Here is a 25,571-nt window from a genome sequence, read left to right as displayed (position 1 = left end):
AATTTTAAATGTCGGTCGTCTAGTGACTTCAGTTCTGCGCAGTTGCCTCCCCTGACAATTGACAATTGGACTTGAAATAGTACTGACTAAGCTTATAAAAATATACATGAATTTTTTACAATGTCCAAAGCTAAAGCAATAGTAAGGCAATCATTATCATTACAACTCCTTTTTTAAATTCGACCTTTCAGTCATCTCCTTTGTGTACTTTACCCACTATTCCCATTTTTCCGACCTAACCTCAAAATTTAAAAAAATTCCGAAACTGGTGACAAAGGTAAATGGAACTTTTTTCGCATTTCAGCTTTTGAGGGTACAGTCTCCTGAGGGCACCAAGCGGATAGAGGTCAGCGCTTCAGACACGACTTGCCGATTATTCGAGCGGGTTCATGACACGTTCGACTTGAGCAGCTTCGCGTTCGCTTTGTACAAAGAGCGTAACCAGAAGAACGAAATTACCAGCAGCAAGACTCGCTCAGTTGCGAGCGCGGGGCTGCGACATGGGGACATGATCTACTTGCTACCTCTAAATGGTGCTGTTTTATTCCCATCGACTTCAGTAAGTCTTACAAATAGGTATTCTACCAAAGGGTGCTGAGTGTTGCGTATTTTAGACCAATAACACGCCCTCAGGCGAGCCGGTTCTACTGGAATCGGCGCCTTCTACTAGTTCAGGAATAAGTAATTCGAGACCAAGTAGCAGCTTAAGCATTAACAGTAAACTAAGCGCCGTTAAAGAAGACCATGTTGACTTGCTGCTGTATAAACAAGATGGGAAAGTTGAGCGCGATCAGGACCCAAAGCTGTAAGATCAACAAAAAATATTTTTTTTAGGGTTTTAGTCTCAATTTTTCTGTTTCATCCAAATTCAATTTTAAACTTAAAGAAAAGATGACAAAGTACTTTTAACTTTTCAAAAAAAAACTATAAAGCTTTATCATTGATGACTCTGAAGTTACTTAGTGACGTCATATGTCACAGAATGACATTCAACTCAGTGCAAATGTCAAGAGCTACTGATCATAGATGGCAGAGAAGTTGCAAAATTTTCTTTGTTTTCTTTTTTCACCCAAACGGATTTAAAACTTTTCGGATTGTGTGGCTAAATCCATTTTAATTGGAATCACATAAGAAATAAATGCATAAAAATGATTTTCAGGTGCCGCCATAACAGCAATTCTCGTTGTGTCCACTGCTCGGCCTTGGAACCCTTTGACGAGTCGTACTTGCGCGAGCACAACATCAAACACTTGTCTTTCCATTCCTACTTGCGTAAAATGACATCAGGAGTGGACAAGGGCAAGTTCTTGGCCCTCGAGGACATCTCTTGTCGCATCAAAAACGGCTGCAAGGATCACCCCCCATGGCCCAGAGGCATCTGTTCAAAGTGCCAACCCAACGCTATCACACTCAACCGTCAGGTGTATCGCCACGTCGACAACGTCGCCTTCGAGAACAAAGATCTGGTGGAGAGATTCCTCAATTATTGGCGCTCGACCGGCCACCAAAGAATCGGTTATTTGTATGGAACTTACGAAATTCACAACGATGTGCCTTTAGGTGAGATCTGTTATTTCGTAAAATTGTTGTAAGGTTCGTCAAATTTATTTGACGTAGAGACGTCGCCTGCATCAAAAACGTCGCAAGTAAATAAAAAAAATCAATCAAAATCCACTGAGAAGCATAGAATTTCTTTTATAAATCTGTGTACGTAATGCCGAAGAATATTTAAATAAAAGTTTCAGATGTGAGACAAAAAAAAATTCCTTATGAAATTTATTTTATATTTTCGTTTAAATAGTTGGCAGTGAGATTGAATTTTTTTCGCATTTATTATCTAAAATCCCACGGATTTACTTGGTCTTGTTTTGCCACGAAAATTTCTCTCTAAATACTTCATTGTGAAACACTTTTGTTTTGCAGTGTCCCAGTTTTATCAATTGTGGTGTGATCAGTAAGTGTTTAAATAGTAGAACAACTCAAGAGCGAACAAGTGTTTCCACCTGAAAGAGTTGTTACATCAGCGCACGGCTTCCTAGATTAATAAGAGTCGAAGCCTCTAATACGGCTGGTCGAGTTCCTTGAACTGTCTGTTCCTTCAAAAGCCAAAAGTATAGTAGCGCCCTCTACCAAAAAACGAATATTTTTTTAATTAAATGAATGAAAAATCGTATTAATGTTTTTTTTTCTATCAATAATCTACTTTTTGAAGTAGTGTATGTAACATACAAATTACGATTTTTTTTAAAATGAGAATTGTAGGCGGTTAAGCAGCCAAATACACAAATGTATAGTGGCGCCCTCTCAGGAACAGAAAAAATGCCTGCAACTGATGAACTCGACCAGCCGTATTAGAGGCTTCGACTCTTATTAATCTAGGAAGCCGTGCATCAGCGTAACCCGTTTGTCGTTGCTTGGTAGAAAATTTAATTATTTCCTTTGATCATGTTTCGTCAAGAAGAAGCATTTGCGCGAGAGTTTGTCAATACTGTACAAATATTGTGCAGACCAGTAAGTTGCGGACTGTTGCTAAAGAAGAAAAAATTTGGAGAAAGGCGTTTACAGTTGGCTTCAAAAAAAAACGGGAAATGAAATTTGACCTAATGTGAATTGAAAATTTAATTTGTCAATTTATGTCAATTTGTGTCTGTTTGACAGTAGTATTTCTGACACATAAGTGCAGTTTTTTAACCTAAATTCTAAAAGGCCGTTTCAAACTATAAAAATTTTATAAAATCTGACAGAACTTTTTCTGACAGTTCCCGTTTTTTTTGAAGCCAACCGTACAAGATTTACACAACAAATTTTTCCAATATCAAATATAGAAAATTATTTACGTCAAAAACTGATTGATTGATTTTTGTGTGGTTATGAAAGATTTTGCAATTGTAGGATGGTCCTAGGATTTGAGTGTTTTTGTTATCACAAAAGAAATATAAATTTGTGGTAAAAAAACAAAATTGATCAAAAAAAGATGCCCAAGATTGTTTGTATTTTATTTTCCAATTGTTTGAAAAAAAAGTTTGGTAAGATGTTTAACAGTTTCATAACCGTCTGTATTACGGGACAATAAAATTTTGATTAGCTCATTTCAAGAAAATCAAGTATCTGGATTTGAAAAAGATCTTTTTTGTGATTTTAAAAATCGCAGATTGTCTGTTTTGTTTTTAATTGTTTTTAAAGAAAAAATGATAGTTACTCAATTGATGCTCAAAAATGTTTCTTCTGCGTTGACTTCTCTTGTAAAAAGTCTCAAGCGCAAAACCGTTTCTGAAACATTGTAAAAGAAAAATAACTGACAATATTTTGTGATTTTTTTAATACGGCCTCAAATCAGAGAACGCGGCAGAAACTCTAATAATTATAGATTTCGCTAACTCTTCGTTATTAAGATCTTCAACTACTTTGCCGGTGTTTTTCATACAGCAGTTTTTATTATTGCTTTGCAGGAATAAGAGCCAACGTGGTGGCGATCTACGAGCCGCCCCAAGAGAGCGGTCGCGACTCCATTCGTCTGCTGAGAGACGACAAGGAGGAGTTGGTCGAAGACTTGGCTCGGAGCTTAGGCCTGAGACGAGTGGGTTGGATTTTCACTGATCTCATACCGGAAGACATGCAGAAAGGCACCGTCAAGCACTCGAGAAACATCAACAGTCATTTCTTGTCGGCTGAAGAATGCATAATGGCCGGACATTTCCAGAACCAGTACCCCAATCCGTGCAAATACGCCTCTGGGGGCTATTTCGGCTCGAAATTCGTCACAGTTTGCGTGACAGGTAAGAATTAGAAAAAAATTGTTGGAACGCTTGGAGATTTACGTTTCGAAATGTTTGCATAATTATAATTTTATCTGGGGACTAGATTTTAAAAAAATTAAAATTATCGTTTGACGCGTGCCAACATTTTGTGCTGTTTGTTGCTCTTGTATCGTGGCGTTTTATTGTGACCAACTGAAAAGGAGTGGAACTTTGTCCCGGCGTAAAGTTTAGCAATGATAAGCAAAATTTTTATCGGAGCGACAACCTAACTGAGCAACAAAAAGCGATAAAATTCCCTGAAATTGTTGGTTTATTTTTTGTTCGTAAATAAATAACGTAACAAGGTGAGAAAATGTACGCTTGGACGTTCACATAAACGTATTAATTAAAAAAAAAATGCAAACAGAATTTAGTCAGCGTGAAAGGAAAAATGTTTAATTAAAAATGCAAAGGAAACATCATGACGAGGATCAAAGTGAACTAAGAGAAATAGCCGACTCCCGTGGGGAAAATTTTCTGCATTAAATCGAGATAAAAGGGATTTATTCTCGGGAAATTTGCGACGAGATATTTTGAGAAATATAAATTTCCCAGCGGGGAGGTAAATGGCGAAAATGCAGCGATCTCTACAGAATACAGAGTGTTTTCATAAAACAGTAAAATAATATTCGCGTGACGTTCAGCTTGATACGAAGGTGACCAAAAGAAAATTAGAACTTAAAACACACTAAATAAATGAAAAAATTGTAACTACCAATAACTCCACACGAAAAAGTTTTAATAAGATTTATTTATGATAAAAACATCGTAACAGTCACTCGAATATTTCAGGTTTAGTAAAGAGAACGTGCAAATATTTCCATTAAAAAATGATAACGTGCTAAAACATAGTTTAAGTTGCATAACTTCAAATGCAAATTGTTGTTGCAAATGGGAAAGGTAAACGTCACTGAACCGAAAATAATACATTCATTAAAACAAAAACAAAAATCATTTCAAGATTTGCAAATTTGTTTTCAACACATTAGTGCGTTTATTTTTTACTTTTTTTTTTTTCAATTGTAACGGGTGTTCACGCTTCAAGGTAGTTATGATTTGGAACATGTCTGTTGTTGCTTAACCTACACAACCTACAATTGAACTTGCGAACATGCACGAAACGTTAACTGCGTCTTAAACAGACATACGTTTAAAAATGCACAGGCTGTTTCGAAGGAATTAATTTCTGAACGCAGGCTGTGAGTATGAAATTAAAAATCGTTCAAAAATGGGTTAAAGACCAACTACACTCTTACCCTGAGCTATTGGAAAAAAGGTTTTTGGAATTATTTAGACAAATTTTTGAAATTGTATTCTAGTGGTGATCAAACTTTTTTTTTCACAAAAACAATATTGGAATCTTGTATTAACTGCGTCCAAAAAATACCGTTTATAACATTTACGACATTCATTTTACTCGTGGAACAAGTAGACAAGTTTTAAAAAGTAATTTGCGTTGACATAATTACCTTTAATATATCTATAATTAAACTAATCGTAAGTTCATTTCTTTCCAAGGAAACATTTCTCTACACCTTGGTCTAGTTAATTACATTTTTTAATTAAAAACCTTAATTTTGAAAACCGAAATTACAGTCAGCGTATTTATCTAATTTATTATTTTGTCCTCTTATTTTCTGTTCTCGACAAACGTAGCTTGGACTTTTCGAGAATAGTAAAAATGACGTTTTGCGCATAGACTCCATTTCTTAACGATTTTCCAATGTGCGAAAACGTGATGCGACTGTCAATTATGTGTAAGTGTGAATAATTGTTTGGCCGCACTTGCAAAAAATCCAGATCGGAAAAATGTTTAACAAGTTAAATCACCGAATGGAAGTTCCTCACTAATTTGTCACGATTTAGTATAACGATGTTGAAAATTGAATTTTTTCAAATCGAGAATATTATTCCATAACATAAAAAATTTGCATGGAACTCGGCGTCATGTTATTAATTTTAATTAGTTTCGCAATTCTGTCAGATAAACACGTCAGCTCGTGCAAAAAATGATAACTTTTATTAAACCAACATAAACAACAGTTTTCGATTAGTTCCATGTCCCAAATTAAATTATTATCATCGTAACACATGTTGGTACGGTGTATTAGTCATAATTATGTAAGCGATGTACGTTTTTCTTGTTGAGGATTGCTCAAGAATAAACTCAACTGCCAAATTCCGTGGGGAACAAAATCCTCAAGTTACGGAATTAAATAAAAAAATAAACAAAAAATCGTCCTTCCGACTCATTTGTCGAATTTGCCGTTTAAAAAGTTGTTGCTGCCTTTTAAGGCGGACATGACCTTGTCAGTCGACGTCGATTTTTTTTTTCTGTTCTTGTGGTTTTTCTCTTCTCGTCATTGAGAGATGGTCTATTTTCAGGCGACAAAACCAATCAGGTGCACATGGAGGGCTACCAAGTGTCCAACCAGTGCATGGCTCTGGTCCGGGACAATTGTCTGCTGCCCACTAAGGACGCCCCCGAGCTCGGCTACGTGAGGGAATCATCAGACAAGCAATTCGTACCGGACGTCTATTACAAGGTGAGTGGGTGAAATAATCAAACATTGCGGACTACAGATGCGGAAAGTAATTTATTTGAAATCTAGAGTGAGGTGGTAGTAGGTACTCAATATCACAAATATTTAGTCGGGTACAAGGCACAAACACTGGCTGCTACATTTAAGTTTCGCAATGAGGGGTTTCTGTTTTTTTTTTTATAATTTTTTTTGTAATCAGTTTCTGTTAAATTTTTTCTATATGAACCTACCGACATGACATCACAACATGCACACGCAGCCTTTTTCGAACGAATTACGACAATTCTACTACTATTATTATTGTATTATTGTTAATTACCAATGAGGTGATATCATGTCCGCTTACATAAAATATTTCTCACTAAGCTAATTTTTCAAAAAACTTTACAACGATTCTAGATCTATGTAAGACGATTTCTTCTCATTATTATTATTATTTTGCACATTTATTCTGCAACACATCTATTTAATCTTAGTTTAGACAGTTGAAGAGACGCAACGAGCAACAGGAGACGAGTAGTACGCGATCTACGGGGTAGCTCAACAAAAAACAACACCGAAATCGATCAGATCGGAACTGGCGACATCTGGACGGTACCTACGGTAGTTGTTGTGACGAAGACGTGGTCCGCGTCCGAATTTGTAATTTCGAACAACGGGGTGTATGATACAGGATACGGAGTGGCCCGACGAACGCGTCCCGTGGGCGCGCTCTTTTTCGGCCACTCGTATTACTTGTGCTGAGTTCATAAAAAATGAAAACAGGTACGAATGTATTGCGTAAAAAATCGGAAAAAAAAATTTCAGCACGCTGCGTTGCCAACGTAACAGATACGAAACGCAATGTCGAGATTGTTGAGCTACCCGGTACGATTCAAAGTGTCATCATTGCACTTTTTTCATTCGGAAAAGACTGTCGGCCGGGGTCGAACGATGAAGTAGTGACAGGTGAGCATCAGAGGTCAGAGTTCTCGAATGATTGTCCAATTGTTATAGGCCATGGCGGAGGAAAGACGTCGTGTCACTCTGTCGTTCAAATGTTTTTATCGTCGAGTCTAATGAGTATGTCGTAACGGCGACAGTAATTTTAATCGGTGTGCTAAGCTAATTGGTGTGAAGCGTCATCAGTACGAGTACCACAGCCTTGTGAAGCGAACAATCATCACGGACTCTTCGCGACTGGTACGCGAGGGCAAAGTATCGGCCATCTTGAAACGTATATGTCAATTTGACGTTTCACGCCTCGTCTGCCGGCAGAGCGCGCCTCGCACTCTGGAAACGTACAATGAGCAAATTGTTGCCGTGACAATTTTACACAAAAAAAAATACTTCATCGATCGATCCGCGCGCCCCCAATCGCCCCCCATCAACACCGATTTTGTAACACTTAGACAAATACGCGTTATGAAAGATTGCGAAACATTTATTGTTTTTAGGCTTACATACAATATTTAGGCTATGATATTTGTCGCGCTACTTATATTCTAACGTTTGGAAAGGTATGATACGAGTACTGCTTCCGATCCGTCGTTTTCCCTCACACCCTCCCCGTCGTGATCATCGTCGAACGAATTATTCGCGAATTCTTCTGTACACAACTTGGACAGAAAATTACAAAGACGTGCCGCCACGTCGTCGGAAAAAAAATTATTTCGGATATCTGTTGGACCGACTGCGTTCGCAACGGGATGGAGTTGCTGAATGAAAAAGTGCCAGACTGGCGGATTGTCGACCCCAAAAAGCCTGGCTTGACCAATTCACATTCTACAAACATTTGACTTTTTGAGGTTATGTCAAAAATTTTTGAATCGTGGCAAAAATTGGGAAATCATCTTGGTTCTGTCGAACATGGTTCAATCGCATTAAGAATTCACCAAATTGAGTTCAAGTTTCGAGCTCAGGTCGCTTCTGTTGAAATTTTTGTGACATTTTTGACATCCCGGCAGTTGGCAGCCTTGCATGTCAGAAAAATGTCAGACGGTTCAGTTTCGACTTGATAGGAGTAGTTTCAATAAAAACTGCACAACTGGAGGTTTTTTCTGTTTATATTTTTTCAAATTCGACACAAATCATAACCTACAAAAATAGTTTTCACGCAATGAACTTAACTTAAATGACACATTCATTCAGGAACCCCAGGCCGGAGTAGTCTGAAATACCGCAAGGAAGACCTAAACTAAACTAGATTTCATTCGGGATGACAATAACAGAAAAGTGTACGACCGTGTAAGGCACAAATAAATTCTTGTTATAGCAAAACAGGACAATACCACTACACACTACAAGAAATCAAAATTGATATGCACTCGGACAATTCTCTTGAAACGTTTGATTAAATTCGTTGTATTCGTTTTTGTCCCACAAACCGAATTGTTAGTGTTCCGTCAGACAGTTAGAAAAACAAAATAAAATAAACCAATGTGAAACGTTAAAAATATAGATTTTATTTGCCTTTTTTTTCATTCTTTTTTTTCATTATAACATTGACAGCGATTCTAGCATGTTATATTATGATTCTTCGATAAATATACCCGGTTGCGACTAAATTAATTAACTTAAAAACTACAAAACTTGAGGTGCACGTTTAACCAAACCTCGTCCGGACAACGCTCTCGCTCTCGCAACGGATTAGTATTTTTTAATCAACCCCACGCCACGAAATCTGTTTAAACGCGCAGTTCAAGCGTACAATTTAACAATGTACCGAATTACCGCACTTAAACTAGACAATTATATTCATGTCATATAATGAAAAACATGACAAACATAATTATAGAAAAAAAAATAATATGGGAGATTTCTTGACGACTTCTTGTTTATGAACCCAAACCCGTGACTGTTCAGGGGATCCCATCGTTTTTTTTCGCATTGACCGTGCGTTCGGTTTCGGTTCACGAACGAAAAAGTTCGTTTGTGTTGAAGAAAAAAAAAACAACACAAAACTACCAAATTACATCTTTGTGTGCAATCCTCCATGATATTGTTACTACACATTGCACGGGTGATAACTCCAATACAAACTAATCCTATAAGGTACAACACGAAACAAGTAAAAAAAAAAAAATTAAGGGAAGCATCGATGAAACGAAACGGTGACAAATCGTAAGGCTCCAATGTGGAATTCGAAACGAAAGAAAAGTTTCACGTTCAATTCCTGCACGTTGACATTCCGGGTTTTTGTTTTTTCAATTTTTTTTAAACTCTGTAATCTTTAACATTTCTACCGCACCAGGAAACAAACATAACATAGACACTTATTAAGCTAAAAACGTCCCTTTCACAAGCTGAAAAACGACAACAATAAAAAATATCGCTCGTGTTTGCTCTCTTTTTTATATACGATATTTCATACGATACGAAAATATAGTTATTTCGGAATTCGATAGTACTATTAAGCTAAGACGGTATCTTTACGTTTTCATCTTTTCGTGATCATTAACTACGCAGTTTTATGCTTGAAGCTACATATATAAAACATCTAGATATATATTTTTGTACAGATTTTTTTTTTTGTTTTTTTTGTTTGAAGCAAAGTTTGATTCATATCATTATACACATCAAATAAGTTAATTTAGTGTTGTTTGTTGTTGTTGTATCGAACATGTCATCTGAAAACCGGTTTGTCATGTGGTGGCGCCATTTTCAGTTGACATTTTCCGTGTGTTTTTTTGTTTTTTCGATGGTACGACGAAAGACGAATTCTCGTTTTATAACTTGCCACATTTCGCGATCAGTATGTTTTTGGTTGGTTTACCGGCCGTGTCCCCGTACGTGCTGATTTTCTCGACTAGTTCGAGCCCCTCGATAACGTGTCCGAATATCCCGGTGAAGCCCCGCATCTCCTGCAATATAATACGAAACTGGGAGCCGACCATACCTAGATTGTCGTGTCTCTTCTGCGTCCTCCTCATGCCGACCGTGCCCCTGACCGCCATCAGCTTCGTGTCGTCCGGCAGGAAGTACGAGTCCTCGAAGATGGACCTGCCGCCGCGGCCGTTGTTCAGTTCGAAGTCGCCGGTGATGACGCTCTCACCCTCCCAGCACTGGAAGATCTGGCAGCCCTTGTAGCCCATGCCGGCCTCGCCCGTCGTCAGCAGGCCGAAGTTCTTCGCCATCTTGGGGGCGACGTCCGCCCGCACCTCGATCACGATGCGCCCCAGCGAGGCCCCGTTAACCTCGATGTTGAAGTAGTAGAGGGGGCACATGTTGGCCGGGTTGCGGATCTGGGGCGAGTGGATCACGTTCTGCATCATGAGGTTGTTCTCCTGGTAGATGTTCTTGGGCGTGGTGAGCACCAGGTGCTGGGGGCCGTGGTTGACGTAGTTCAGGGGCGGGATCGTGTTGTGGTTGTGGTAGTCGAGACTGCCGTTGACCGTCTGCTTGGTGAGGACGTGTCGCGAGTACAGCTGCGACATGCAGTAGTTGGCCAGGAACAGGATCGGATTCTGCTGGGAGGGCGGCAGAATGCGGGAGTTCCCCGGGAAGGCCACCTCGCCGTTGTGGATGTTGCTCAACGCCTGCTTCAGCAGCTGGAAGTCGAAGATCACCGTCGAGTTTCTGATCAGATCGTCCAGCTGGCACTGCAGGTACATCTCCTGGTAGCGCAGCTGCAGCCGTTGCTTCTCCACGTTCACGCTCGAGTAGAGGTTGTGCACGTCGGTCAGGTTCTCGGCCATCGACAGGTTCAGTCTGAGCTTGGCCAGCGTGTCCCTCGTCTCGGACAGTTCGAAGTGCGAAGCGTTGTTGGTCAGGTCGGCCTCGACGTGCGTCTTGAGCGTGACGCAGGCCTCCAGTATCTTGAGGAGGAACTCCCTCTGCTGCATCGCCAGCCGCTGTATCTCGGACAGCATCTTGTTCATCGAGGCGAGGTCCACCTGGAGCTCGGCGATCAGCTGGTCCTTGGCCTCGTTCTGAGACTTAATCTGGTGGGTGGTGTGGTCGCTGGTGGTGGCGCAGGCCCGGCACACCGGCGAGCAGCACGTGTGACACCACAACGCCAACGGCATGGCGTGGGTGTGACAATTCTCGGAGATGACTTTGGTCGTCGTCGGTTTATCGGGGGGCTTCGGTCCCAGCTTCAGCTGGGAGAAGTTCTTCGTCAGACAGAGGACCGGCGCGTACGTGGGGAGCGACTCGGGGCCCATGTCGCCGATCTCGGTGCGCTTCCAGCAGTAGACGCAGTACAACTCCTGGCCCTTGTTCAGATTGGTACGCATGCATTGCAGGCAGAAGTAGTGCTTGCACGACAGCAGCTTCGGGCTCTGGTCGGAATCGTTGAACTTCTGCTTGCAGTAGCCGCACAACATCAACTCTTCGAACTCGGGGACCACTGATTCCATTTCTGGAATAAATCGTCCAATTTTAAATGCATGCTGGAGGGGCCGCTGTCAACGCGCAGAGGGCGCCACGTTTCCGGCCGTTCGGACCCACAAATTTGTTTATTTCGCGTGGATTGTGCAACATTACCGGCCCCGATGGGCGGCAAGGACCGACTTTGGCGGCGGCGAAACCACCTAAACGCCGCCGACAAGTGAGCCTAGCAAACAACTGCGTCTCCGTGGTTGCTGTCAAAAACGCGAGCGTTGCTGGCGTTTTGGTCAATAAATTTCCGACACGGCAGCGAAAACGCGACAAAAATCATGAGGGGACTTACCGTTATGGTTTTTTTTTAATGTTTTGTTTACGATGTGTAGCACAGCCTTTGAGTAAATCCGATAAAACGAGGGATACGCTTTTTGGTCGTCGGTTGTCTAATCTTATAAAAACTCGGTGTTTCGGCAACGGTTTTCGCGTGTTTGTACTATTTAGCGTTTAGAACGGGTACGGTGAACGATGCATTAACTAATCGAGATTTATATTACATAATTGTTTCGTGCCGACAATATCGGCAGATTTACGAAAAAACTTAAAGTTATTGTGGCCGCCGAACGATGTGCCACATCATGTTGACGACTAACCGCACACAGTCAAGTTAGCTACGATGCGCGGACGCGGCGTCAGTCCGGTTTTGACAGCGTGCAGACAACTTCACGCCGGTCCCGCCAAAGGCGCCACGTTTGAATGTGGCGTCTCTACTCAATTGACAAAATTCAAAACATACTGAACGAATCCAATTCCGTTGTATGCGATCGTTTCCGATTTTATTTGCCATTGTCAAAAAAGAACTATAACAGTGGCGGACAATAACAGAACAATGGTAAACAATTGCAAAATTATTGCGCATAGACCAAATACAAACAACGAACCGCACACAATTTGTTTTTAACATAAATCAGAATGTTTGCTGATGGAATTAGAGGTTTTTTCGCGTTATTTAAATACAGTAAAAAATTATTTATGATACGTAAATATGAGACGAGCTTGTCCCTGCAGTGGCAAAAATTAAAATAGAAAATGTGTTGTATTGTTTAATACATACCAAAAACAAAACTAGAAAAACAACTTTATTTTCAGACTTGGACAATATAAAAAAATTCCATGTTAAAAGTCTCTTCAGCTCCTCGCTTTGGTATGTCGACCTACCTTGTTTATTTCATGTAAAAAATCCAGGTGGCGCTGCCGTCTTTCTTCTCACTTGATGGGAAACCATCCGCCCTATAGTATCTATTACCTACGGATTGAACTTTCGCCCCTTTCAGGAAAAAGACACCTACGGCAACGAAGTGTCCCGCCTGGGCCGCCCCCTCCCCGTCGAGTACCTCCTGCTGGACGTGCCGGCCTCCACCCCCGTCACCCCGACCTACACCTTCAACTCGGACCCGGCGAAGCAACCGTTCCCGGTGGAAAACCGCCTGCTGGACGGGGACATCCAGGACTTCAACGCCCTCAACCAGTACCTCTCGCAGTTCAACTCGAACGAGTTCTTCACAGCCATCAACGATTTCCACCTGTTGCTCTACATAGCGACCATGGACATGCTGCCCATGAAGGAGTACATGGGGCCGTTGCTGAGGGCCCTCAAGAACAGGGACGCCGCCGCCGCCGAGGAGTGGTCGAGCAGCGAGCACTGGGCCACCATCGAACAGCTGATAGCGGCCAGTTCGCCGCCCCCGTCGAGGTGAGTAGCACTCGTGATTTGTGTCGTTTTAAATCCGTGTTTGTGGGCGCAGGCCAGGCAGCGTAGCCTCGGGGAGCGTGAACGCGGGGGCCAGCTCCTCCAGCGGGGTCCAGGCGAAGTGGACGTGCCCCCATTGCACTTTCCTGAACACGTCGGAGGTGAACAATTGCGAAATGTGCAGTCTTCCCAGGTCCACGTCCCATTGAGGTGAGTAAAGGAGAGAGAGAGCAGGTGGAGTGCTCTCGTGCGTCGAGATAACCGATTCGATTTTTTTCCAGATTGACAAGAGCTTGCACAAAATTGGATGATGTGATGTCTTGGAAGTAATTATAAAATATTGTTTAATGGTTATAGAGTACACTTGTAAATCCTTAGTTTTTAAATTTTCATTTACGATTCAACCTTCTCACGCGGAATAACAACACCGTTATCGGTGAAGCGGAACATCAACCTAATATTTTTCTAAATTATGTAAAATTGTATTTGTACGGCGTCTATTTATTGGTACACATCTATCGTTAAAAATACAATTGTAAATAAATTAACCGAACTTTGTTTCCGTCTCGTTTTGATAATCTGTTCCGACTGTACGGTGATAATGAAGTTTTTGACGGACTCTTCGTACATTACTTAATAAAAACAAGTTTATCCATGAAATGATTATTATTGTTGTTGTATCACACTTTCATTCATTCATTTTACAATATCTTTCCTTATCATTTCATATAAACACACTATCACTCTTAGAATCTATTTATGTACACAGCACAATGTGCGCAAATAATTGAAAAAAAATTCTACTGTAAAAACGACGAGACATACCCCCATGTATCAAAAAATAAGGGTTAAACCATGGCTCGACTTTTACAGTAAGTTAGAATAAATTAAACATTTCCACTAAGAACGATTCGTTTTACTTAAACAGAAAGATGGGAAAGAGGGCGCAAGAGGGGCAAGCGACACACAAAGCACGTTTCTGTTTACGTAAAACAAATTACAAAATACATTGGTTCTGTAACTCCAAGGTAGAGACAAAATTGCAAAATAATTTATCTACGGTAATCAACTTACAAAAAATATAATAGTGTTGGTTGATATGAATTCTGCTGACCTACTGGTGGAGCGCGATGCGTCCGATCTCGCGACAAAACTGAACAAAAACAAATCAAACGAAAAAAAAAAATACGTTACCTAGCCGAGAGTTTAAGGCGGCGGGATCGGACGCCTCGTATCAGCTCGCAAACAAAAAACACAAAAAATTTGATCTTCAGCTTACACAACTCAAATGACGTTTGAATACTTGACACAATTTAACTAAAAAAGACAAAAATACTACGATACAATAAGAAGAAAAAAAAAGAACGATAAAACCCATCAGCCGTTCAGATTGAACAGGTAGAAAATCAGATCCTCGCTAATCCTGACGATGAAATGAATCAGTAGAACGACACCGAACATGACCTGGTACCTGCAAATGTGATCCTTCGTGTCCTGACCTCAGTCTGAGTTCTGGGTGAGCGGCGGATATTCCTGGTCGTCGTTGAAGTGGAACGGTCCTCTGGGTGGGGACTCGGTCGCCGCCGCTATCTCCCTCAGCTTCTCCGATTCTGGGCAGAAAACAGAACAAAAGACGCGTTTGAGACGCATCCGATCGACCAATCGCAATGATAGCGTGATTTTTGACACCGGCACAGCAACTCGGGCCCAAATTGCCATCATTTGCTACTGGCCAAGCAATGTATAATAGACTATAAGCGTTCAAATAATAAAATAAAAAACTGGGATGAATCGAAAACGAAAACGAGACAGGTGTGTGCGTCTAGTACGAAGAGGAAAACAGAAGAGAACGCAAGGGGTGTGCGTTAAGATTATTACTGGCTTATGATGCGTACTTATCGATGTTTTTATGTAGTCTTTTGATAATTGAAACATTAAGTGTATTTTGTTATACTGACCAGTACCTGACATTTGGCCCACGGGATTGCCCTTGACGATGCCGGCGTAGCTAGCTAGTATGGCAGAGCCTTGCACGGAACAGAGAAAATCATAATGGGTGCGGGTTACAGCATAACTACAGGTGGTGGGGGAAGTTAAGTAAGTTCGAAGGGTGGCAGCTGCTGATTCGTGGCACGAACAAACAACTGCCAACCGCACTGATGCAAAATGTCCTTGATATTTCAGATTGGCACTGTTTACGCAAAACTACCCACCCAGACCCCGTCCCAAAACCAGCGCCAGTCTGATACATCAGCGACATGCAACAACTCCAATTCGGGCATTAAACAAAATCTATACTAAAAAAAAAACTGAAACAAAAACAAATCAAATCAGACAGGAATCAAGGTTGAAATCAACACAAAAAGGCTAAAAAGGATTGCAAAGGTTTGTTGGCGTTATTTTTGGTGATAAGTCAAAAATTCGACTGTTTCACTATTATTAACGCCTTTTATTTTTGCAAGACCCATCCTATGTATATGTATTTAAAAAAAAACATTCTCTACATACTGATTGTCGTAAACGTGGACATTTATCTATTTAACTATTGCCTCACATTTACAATAATACAATCAACGAAAGAAAAAAAAAACAAGAGAGAACGAACGATCAAGATTGATTACCTCCTTCGATGCTCTGCGGTTCGGTCGTGGTCGTACCTCTTGTGGAATCGTGAAGGTCGGAGAGGCGGTGCTGCTTGTACAGGGTGAGGTCACCGCCCTCGTTGGGGTCCAGGTTGTAGACGTACAAGATGGCCTCCTGAGTCGCCACCAACAGTCTTAATTGGTTCTGGGCCCTGACGACGAAAAAATAAATCAAAGATACGCGCTGGTTGGGACTAGAAAAGTGCCGAAAACTGGAAAGAACGCGGAAGAGATGTGACGAAGAAAATTAGTTGTCAAGGTCGAGATGGTGCTATTAATAAAAAATGAGACGACCACACTGTTGAACAACAAAAAACTGACGAAAAAGTGAAAGATATGTGATGAAAGTGAGGTTAGAAATAAAAGAGCATCGGTAATTAAACGAGAATAAAAATAAGACATCATTGATAATTGAAAAATTACTAAAATAAAGAGTAAAAGTGCGGAAAAAGAAATAGTGTAAACAAAAACAGTGCCCTCTACTGAGGATTGTCTAGAAAAAAGGACGTCACTTCTTAACACTACAAATAAGAGACAGAATAATTTTGCGTGAATAGATAAAAAAAAGAAAACAAAAAAGGAATTGAATGAATTATCTTCGAATTTCTATACCAAAAATTAAATCAATCCTAAAAACAAAAGACTCCAGACTTTATTTTCTCTGGGGCCGTCATTCCGGTGGAGTACTTGCCACTCCCGCGCCCTTTTCCCCCCAACACTTACGTCGCAATCGAGATAACGTTCCTCACGCCTTGCGTCGGCAAGTGCGCCGCGGCGAAAGCCCTCCCCTGCGTGAACACGTCGGTAACTTGAGAAGGCAGATACGACGAGAGATAACCCATCCAGCTGTTGTCCTCCGCGGGGCGTTTCGGACTGAAACGACAGACAATTTTGACGAGTGCCTGGGACGTTGACGGCAACTCACCTCTCTTTCGGCTCTTCAAACTTGAAGACGTGGACCGTTTCGGTGTTGCTGCTGCAGCACAGGAACTGGCTGCACGAGCTGAACGCCAAGCAGGATATGTCGACGCAACGCTTGACGCCGCGCCTGAATTCGTACAACTTTTGACCGTCCGCAGAGGAGAACACTCTGATGACCGTTCCCTTCTCAGAAGCGGTGGCGATTCTTGTACTGTTCGGGTTGAAAGCGAGCGCCGCCAGGGGACTGTCATGAGCGGGAATCATTGTTTTGGCGTGCTGTTAAAAATGCAAGAGTCAGAAAATAAATTTGGCACTAGTAAATCGTAAAAAGGGAAAGTAAATGATAAAATACAAGAGAAGAAATACAAATAGCAAAAAGTGTTTCAAATGTTAGTAGGATTTCGCAAATAAACCTTTTATTTTTTAAAAATATTATCTTTTTATGCAAATGGTGCTGCATTTACAGGAGGTAATTTGTAAACCAAAATACATATTTATAAACAATTTGACTTTCATAGAACAGTTGTAAAAAAACCACAAAAATAATTTTTAAAATGCCATCGAATAAAGTAGTAATTTCGTTCACACTTCAAGAATTGTGGTCGTGTTAAAAGTACACATTACAAATAAAAAATGCATGTTTATAATTGTCTCAGCTATTTTTAATTATGAATGCTCAGAATAGATTAATAATTATTTAAATAGTTAATAATAATAAACTGTGGACACCAGTATTATCCACACACCATAGAGATGCCCTTGAAATGCACGTGCAAAAAAAAGGAAGTTGATATTTTCACGAAAATAACTTGCGAAAGCAATTTAAAACAATACAAAACGAAAGTGTAATTTTTATTACGAAACTGTGTTGCGTCTATTCGAACCAACTCTTTTTTATCTGACCAATTAAAAAAAAATCTCCAGGTTTCTGACGAAAAAAACGAGGCGACAACCCATCGCTCTGCAGCAATCCAATTTTTCCACTTTGAATAAACTTTTTTGCTATTCTCTTTTAACAATTTTATTTCGATAAAAATAAATCAATCGTTGAATCCTCAAACGCCCACAAAGTTCGGGGGAGCGTCGATGTCACAATATTAACTTTTAAAAACTTGACTGTCGACTGACAAATAAACAATAAAATAAAGAGAGAAACAGGTCTGCGAGTCGTGCTAATGTTAAAGTTTCCACGCGAAAACAAATGAATAAATTCAAAACAATGCAGTACACTTCAAGAATGCGAATAATGAAATAGAGATAATGATTAGATGTTTCGATCATCGTCACAATGTGGAAACCGACACGTGGAAATCAGTGGTTTTGGACTTGGTCGTTACAAAACATACGATGGTGTGATGCAAGGTTCAAATCTAAAACCTATACCATTTGTATACAGGGTGTAACAGAAAAAAGTGAATTTATTTTAACTGGTAATAGGACTTCTCGACTACAAAACAAGGGGCTAACAAAAAACAAACGAAAGTGAAACCTTTTTATTCATGAAGCGCAATTGTAATTTCTCATGACATTCAAGAAAAACACCAGTAATAAAAAAACAAACGAAAGTGAAACCATTTAATTCATTAAGTGCAATGCGAATGAAATAAAAACATTCAGTTTTTACGATTCCTGTTTAAAAAAGTTTTCAGATTTATAAAATTGCATTCAACGTGAAAGTACGTCAAAATAAAGGAGGGACAAATGGCAATTCAATTTTGCAAATTCCAAGAAACTTTATTTAGAAAGATTGTTGTAATTGACGAGTACTATTACCAGTTAAAATAAATGCAATTTTTTTCTGTTACACCCTCTATAATAAGTATTTTTAATTATAACTGGTCACGTGTGTTAATGCGACGACCTTAAATAGTGTTCTATTCTACCGTTGAAGTATTTAATTATTTATGCCGATTGCGTTGTCACAGGGTTTTTCCAGGAAGTCCAGCAATATCCCTTTCACCTATTGTACTGTAACTCAGTTTCACAAATAAAAGGATTAACTGTAATAATTGTGAACTCTACGTTATCTTTTGCGCCTCGACTAGATTTTATTATTGTTACTATTATTAATTCAAAGCTCATCGATAAGCGACCCCAAAAATTGACAGATAACAGTACAAATAAAAAGAACAAAGCACATTTGAAACTAATAGAGTTATACAAATAACTAGAAAAGATTACCTAATATTTTTTTACATAGAAACATACAACAAAAAAAGGGTTAACAGTCGGATACGAAAAACAAAAATTCTGAAGAGATGCGTCCGTAGCTTCAATCATACAAAAGGTAGCCATGGCGGCGTCCTTAAAGCCGCGGTGGCTAGGAAAGACACAAAAATCCCGCACAAAAATCAATTCTTTTTCCTGCTTTAAGGCCGAATTTTCTCAGTCTCTTGCTGCTCGTCATAATCGTATCTTCTTCAGCGATAAAAGGCAAAGAAGTGGAAGTCGCCTCCCAACTCCACCCTCTGCTCTTACTCACCAACTGATCGGCATCGAAAATCTGCACTTCTCCATTGTGGGCCGAACCGGGATACGCCAAAAGACAGTTATCGTGGGTTATGCTCAACGCACACAGACCGTGGGGATTAGGCGGCGTATCTCTGATCGTGTGCAACACCTTCATGTCGCGGATGTTGTGGATGTAGAGACTCTCCTCGAGGCAGACGACGAGTCGCGACCTGAAAATGTGTCGATTTGAAAACGTCGGCTGAGCGTCGGTGCCGTCGTCGGGGGTTCACCTGTTCATGCGCACGGCCAGGATGGTGTTCGAGTAGGAATAGTTGCAGATTTCGGTCCCTTTCTTGAAATGGCACACTTTCAGCTTCCTCGGCGAGGCCATGGCCACCGTCGCCACCAGGCTGCTGCTGAACAGCCTCTCGACCATGAACGTTTCTTCGGCATCGTTGGAGTAGATCAATTCCAAATCGTCGACGTTGCTCAACGAGTACAGGCGGTAACCGTTCTTGCTGCCGACCACTAGTGATCTAAACATACAAAAATACAAACGTGACTAGTCAAAAATTAAAAGGTAAAAAATTTGGAAAAATGGAAAATTTTGAAAAATCGACGCAAGACTGAACTTTATTGAGTGTAATTAACCGGCTTGGAAGAAATTGTGGAAAAGGAATCATGGAGAAACATTTTGTTCGAGCAGAGAAAATAATTACCAAGTCACGGATAAAAAAAATTCATATTAGAAAAAAATAAAATTGTAAATGCATAGTTCTAAGAGAAAGCAAAAGAAACTGCATCTAAAAACTAAAACTATACGTAATATGTATAGGGGACAGGATTGAAACATGTGGTGGCAAGATGTAGCAACCGCCCATATGACCACAATCAAAATGCTTCTATTAAGAGAAATTAGGAGAAATTTTCATTTGGCCTTCACGTTCGGCCGGACTTGATTCTTTTTCAGGTACCTGAAGGGACAGGTATAAACCCTGGACCATTTGGCAAGAATGTTGAGAAAATACCTGTGCCGGCGAAATTGAAAGTTATTTACGACACATAATTTTTCATGCATCGTAAAAAAATACAATTTCTGCATTTTACTACAAGAGTTTTTATAAATGTTTCTACACAATGTAATTTAAAATTTAAAAAATCTCCCAAATAATAACCAATGTGCCGATTTCTTATCTCAATAGAAAAAAAGTCGTGAGTAATAGATCTAACTAAAAAAAAAAATTCAAATTTTTAGCAATTAAGCCCCATTATAATTGAATGAGCTACAATGTAAGAAACCACAAAAACCACTTAATAGCATTGCATCATTAAATTGTAGGAAACTATGTTGTTGCCAAAACGCATTTATCATTATTATTATTATTGTTTAGTGTGTTCAGCAAAGCTAATAAAACAAAAATAACAGCTTTAACCCTTAAGGTCGTCAATGAGACTATGCCAAATACAAAAACTAGGATTCTTCTTATAATCAGAAGAATTTCATCAATTCAACCTGTTCACCTATCGAAGGAGAACTATCTTCACGAATATCTTCAAGAATTTGACTGCAAAATTCTGTGGCCTCTTTCATACCTTATTTTAGGTTTTTTTTTTGCTAGACATAAAAAAAAGAGTATTGGTTTGTAAAACAAAAAAGAAGCAATTTATTTGCTCTTCATTATTCTTATAACACTCTAGAGGTTAAGGTCAGCGAATATTAAGTCTCGAACCAGGTCAATTAAGTTTAGTTCAGCAGAAAATTAACCACACCTTCACATCGACAATATTTTCTGAATTATGTTTTACATAATAAATGTGTCAGATAAAAGAATCAGACTCTTGATACTGTCATCTTTGGTTTTATTGAAGCGTGAAGCACGCTTGTAACGACTGACTACAACCAATCATAGATCAACTCTTTAATCGCACATTTATTACTTCCTGAACTCCGGTGTGCTACAATTTTATTAGTTAATGAATGTAAACCGTTACGTTGTGCACGAATTTAATAAACATTTCTGTTGAACCACACATATTGCAAAATTTAAACAAAACACCGATGCCTCCAACAACCGGATCCACATAACGGTGATCTGCAGGTGCACATTTGATGAATTTTGCAAGTTTTTAAACACGACTTGAGGCGAGCAGGATTTCTTCGCATCGTACGACTAAAATCAAATTTGAAAAATTATTTTACATTTGGTTAGGACTTGTCTAAAATTAAAAGCTTACGAGTTGCTTCCCTGCAGCAATCTATACCTCAAAAAAACTTATATTATAACCTTGAAGGTCAAATTTTTTGAAAGGTTTCTGAGTGTTCCGTCAACACTTTTTTTCGATACTCGCACCTGAATTTACAGCAAACAATCGAACGTACAGAGATAAAACAAAAAAGGGTGTCTAGGCAGATGTGACATTTCAGGTGATATGACCAGAAGCAATAATCTGTGACCTCTTCCTTATTGTGCTTTTCTTGACGTCACGTTGGAATAATCATCAAGCAAATACAGTTATTTGCATCTTGATCTGCATCTTAATAAGAAATTGTCAGAATAATTAGTTTCTCATTTAGTGGTGTCAACCACTCTGATTTACAATGGATACTCTCGGAGTTTTAACATTCGACACTCGCAACCAGGATCGTAAATTCACTTTCACTATCTAATGCTATCAACGAAGACCCTAATAAAATTACGATCACCAACCCAAAGCGCGGTCCCGAACATTATCAACTCGCTGATACCGATACTCACGCCTCCCCTAATCTTAATTACCCGGAAAGATTCTGGGAGGAGGGGGCGATCAGAGGGGTGCACCCTGACTATGAATAGAAGGGATTCCAGAAACTATAAATAGAAATTGGTATAACCGAAACCGCTATTTCGGGGTGGCAGGCACAGAATTTTTCTGACAGTCTTCACAAATGACAACAAAAAGATGAGAAAAATTTACATTCAGGTGTTGTAAACTGGAAAATCGAGATTGTGGTGGTCTAGATTTTTTCAAATAATTTAGTTTATCAAACTAGTTTTATAAATCGATAGGATTTTGTAGAAATAATCCTAAAAATTTATTTGATATTGGGAAACAAAAGTAAATTATTCAGCAAAACAAAGACACATAAATCGGTAATTATCAGTTTTGATTATTTGATAAAAAGTAATTGTGAAGAAAATTCGAGATTGCAGCGTTTTCTTATCTAACTAAAAAACTACGATTCGCACTTTGCAGGAAAATGAATTATTTTTAACAAGATGACGCTAGTGCTCATTATTAGTCGACGACGCATTTTGCGACGAAAACATATTGTTTGATGTAAAACCGTTGACAAATAAATTAGCCAGTGGACACAACGCAAATTGGTCAGTTTTGCAATAAATCGTTCATTATTTGTTACAAAATGTTTACTTTTTCTTTTTATTTGGCGTGGTGAGTTGGCAACACTACAGAAATTTGCAGTGTGCAGAAGAAATAGGTAATAACAAAAAAACGAAATAAGAAATGGTTTTTGCAGTGTTGGCAACTTAAAAAGTGTCCGTGTCCCCCCCAAAAAAAAACAAAAACCAGTTGCAAAATTCGTGACAACATGACAACACGATGATATCATCCAGTTTCCTTGTTTGTAAGGTGGATGTTGTAATGGTATTGGTGACGGCGCAATTGGGGCACTGCGACCCGACCGAATCGAGTTTTTTTCGAAAAAACATGAGAAACAATCCTGAGAAATCTTGGCTGGCATCTCCTGTCAAACAATCAGCTGATTGTGCGTATTCGTTTGTTTATTTGAACGTCCACGACCTACTTGTTTGACAATGTTCTCCAACAGCCGCAGATGCTGTTGCAAAATTGTCGGAGTGTAATCCGTCCGTCATTGACGTTCGGAAAGGACCTTTCACCTCGGAGGAAAAGAGGTCGCAATTCGGCGGCGAGCGCGAATTCACCAATTCTTTGTCCGGTCCCGGGGCAAAAACGAGGGGGCGGCTGGGCCGGGGGCGAGCCCGAGGGGATGAGCGGTCGGGAAGTACGCGTCAGAGGGACGGTCGAGGCCACTTACGTGCTGTCCTGGTTGTAGTTTACAAAATTTGTCTTAGTCCCATTAGAGTCCGGTGACGTTGTATTACTCATGAGTTCTACCTGATGATTACACTTTTCCGATGCGAAAACACTAAATCTACGGCACTAATTCGACGATTCGCTAGCTGTTACTCCAACTTTCTTCTTATTTCTCACACAAAGGCTGACCTTGCTACTCCAAACAAACACCAACAGTAACACCACTACACATCCATATTGTATTGAACAGCTGATAATTTTTTTAATGGGCGCAAGTCAAAGCGCCAACGGCGGGAGATTCAAATTTAAACGATTCCTGAACGATTTTTATTGACGTCTGTTGACATTGACGCTACCAATTTGACTTTTTCTCAACTTGCGCATTATCTCCCGTTATTATTATCATAAAACACCGGTTGCCTTACCCATCTACTTAATATTTTGGTATCACAACAAGAACAAATCTTTCACCTTTTATCCCCCACTTAATAAACTGTACTGCTAGAGACAGACCACGATGCAATTTTATATCGCCAAATAAAGATAAACGTCTACAGTGTGTTTAAAAAAGTTTGTAACGCACGTCTGAAACAGCGGCAACTCAATATACACTTTATTATACACGATTGCATCACAAGAAAAAAAAAATGTTAAGAAAATAGAAAGTGCACTTGTTTTGATAAAGAAAGTGAGATCTAGACTGTTTAAATCGCTATAGTCTTTTTTTAGTTGATCTAAAAAGATTATCTGTGATTTACTTGTCTACAAAACAATAAACAGTAACAAAGGACACAAGGAAGATATTTACATGAGGATTAATTGCGTTTACACTGATTCAGCGACATAGATAATTTTTAGTAAGGTTCCATCAGATGTTCAATTTTTGGAACATCGTCCAACATTAATTATAATTAATCATATCTACTCGTATTTCATATCTGATCATAAAGTTCTACCTACAACAAAGGATTGAGTATTATTTTTAACAAGACAATGTTACTTATCAATCAGTGCCATGCTTTCTATAAAACATTATCTATGATTCACTTGTCTACTAAACAATAAACAGTAACAAAGGACACAACAAAGATATATGTATAAATCGTTACTATCAATATTTACTGCCGCGATTAATTGTGTTTATTTTGATTAAGCGGTATTAATCATTTTAAGTAGGGTTCAAGATTTCCGCTTTTTGTGATAGGTATTCTCATAAATTAATTACAATCAGATCTGTTTCATGTCTGGTCATAAAATTCTTCCTACCACAAAAGACTGAGTATTATTTTTAACAAGACAATACTCTAGGTACTTATCAATCAGTCGCGCAATTTAATTGTGTTAATTAATCATATCGGTCTTCGCAAGTTTCATTATAGTCGAATACTTGATAAGTTGATAGTTTTGAATCAACAGTCACCAAAAATAAAAGTTTGTCATTGTTTATTTGTTAACTTTCATTAAGATAAAATGAAACTTTAATCCTTTAGAAAGAACACATATTATCTAGAAATTGTACGCATAGGCAACACACATTACACTATTCTGCAGAAGCGACTGTATTATTGGTTTACGGTAATGATGTAATAAAAAGCGCTTCCCCAATTTAGAAGGAACTCTTTGATATAATTGTAGTTCTTTTTCTCAAATTTAACTTTTCTACACTAAAATATTAAATTACAATTTAGATTGAAGAGTTCTTTTATTCTTTTATACAATGTCAAAATATAGTTCTTTGCTTTTTTTGAGTACCTACGGTCTCGTAAGTATTAATTTAGTTTGGCAATTATTATGTGTTACTTTTTTATTTCCATTGGTCAACATCTTTTATCGTATTTTTTTTGCATTGACCTTGATTATCTTATATGTACAAAAGTTTGGAGTACGTACAGTGTGTACCTCTTCTTTACGAGAATTGAACCTTATTAAATGTATTAAATTAATTATGAATCAAACAGGATAATTAACAGAGCCTTAAGCATCCTAAGAATTTCCTATTTTACTGTTAGGGTGCCTTTAGGCATTTGCAAAAATGGCCGCATACAATAGACAAGACAGGTAAATTATTAAATCTGACAATTGAAGGATTTGCATTTTACAGCAGTAA

At 39.2% G+C, this 25,571-nt stretch overlaps 3 protein-coding genes across 5 annotated transcripts; 1 reads left to right on the top strand and 2 right to left on the bottom strand.

Annotated features, from left to right (window-relative positions):
- The first annotated feature begins 11 nt into the window (after positions 1 to 11).
- Positions 12 to 14,054, top strand: Npl4 (nuclear protein localization 4). Its single transcript, XM_069059277.1, has 9 exons — positions 12 to 141; positions 305 to 559; positions 615 to 805; positions 1,160 to 1,560; positions 3,450 to 3,776; positions 6,183 to 6,343; positions 12,979 to 13,397; positions 13,450 to 13,604; positions 13,676 to 14,054. Exons 1-8 carry the CDS (start codon positions 121 to 123, stop codon positions 13,601 to 13,603), a joined length of 1,929 nt encoding a protein of 642 aa, XP_068915378.1. The 5' UTR covers positions 12 to 120; the 3' UTR covers position 13,604; positions 13,676 to 14,054.
- LOC138139114 (uncharacterized) lies at positions 8,762 to 12,335 on the bottom strand. Its single transcript, XM_069059283.1, has 2 exons — positions 11,994 to 12,335; positions 8,762 to 11,681 (listed from the first exon to the last, which is right to left on the bottom strand). Exon 2 carries the CDS (start codon positions 11,677 to 11,679, stop codon positions 10,048 to 10,050), a length of 1,632 nt encoding a protein of 543 aa, XP_068915384.1. The 5' UTR covers positions 11,680 to 11,681; positions 11,994 to 12,335; the 3' UTR covers positions 8,762 to 10,047.
- Atg18a (Autophagy-related 18a) lies at positions 14,042 to 24,023 on the bottom strand. Of its 3 annotated transcripts, none has more exons than XM_069059284.1 (8): positions 23,466 to 24,023; positions 19,699 to 19,944; positions 19,440 to 19,638; positions 16,962 to 17,233; positions 16,760 to 16,909; positions 16,016 to 16,188; positions 15,353 to 15,421; positions 14,042 to 15,004 (listed from the first exon to the last, which is right to left on the bottom strand). In XM_069059284.1, the coding sequence occupies exons 1-8, from the start codon at positions 23,534 to 23,536 to the stop codon at positions 14,895 to 14,897; spliced, it is 1,290 nt and encodes a 429-aa protein (XP_068915385.1). In that variant the 5' UTR covers positions 23,537 to 24,023; the 3' UTR covers positions 14,042 to 14,894. The 3 variants fall into 3 exon arrangements, with proteins under 3 accessions (XP_068915385.1, XP_068915387.1, XP_068915388.1); XM_069059286.1 differs by having other exon boundaries at positions 15,359 to 15,421; positions 23,466 to 24,022; XM_069059287.1 differs by lacking the exon at positions 15,353 to 15,421 and having other exon boundaries at positions 23,466 to 24,016.
- Between the last annotated feature and the right edge of the window lie 1,548 nt (positions 24,024 to 25,571).

The sequence above is a fragment of the Tenebrio molitor genome, chromosome 9 (assembly GCF_963966145.1).
Source record: "Tenebrio molitor chromosome 9, icTenMoli1.1, whole genome shotgun sequence".
In the NCBI taxonomy this organism is placed as follows: domain Eukaryota; kingdom Metazoa; phylum Arthropoda; class Insecta; order Coleoptera; family Tenebrionidae; genus Tenebrio; species Tenebrio molitor.
The sequence above is the reverse complement of the archived record's forward strand: the minus strand, read 5'-3'. Positions and strand labels throughout refer to the sequence as shown.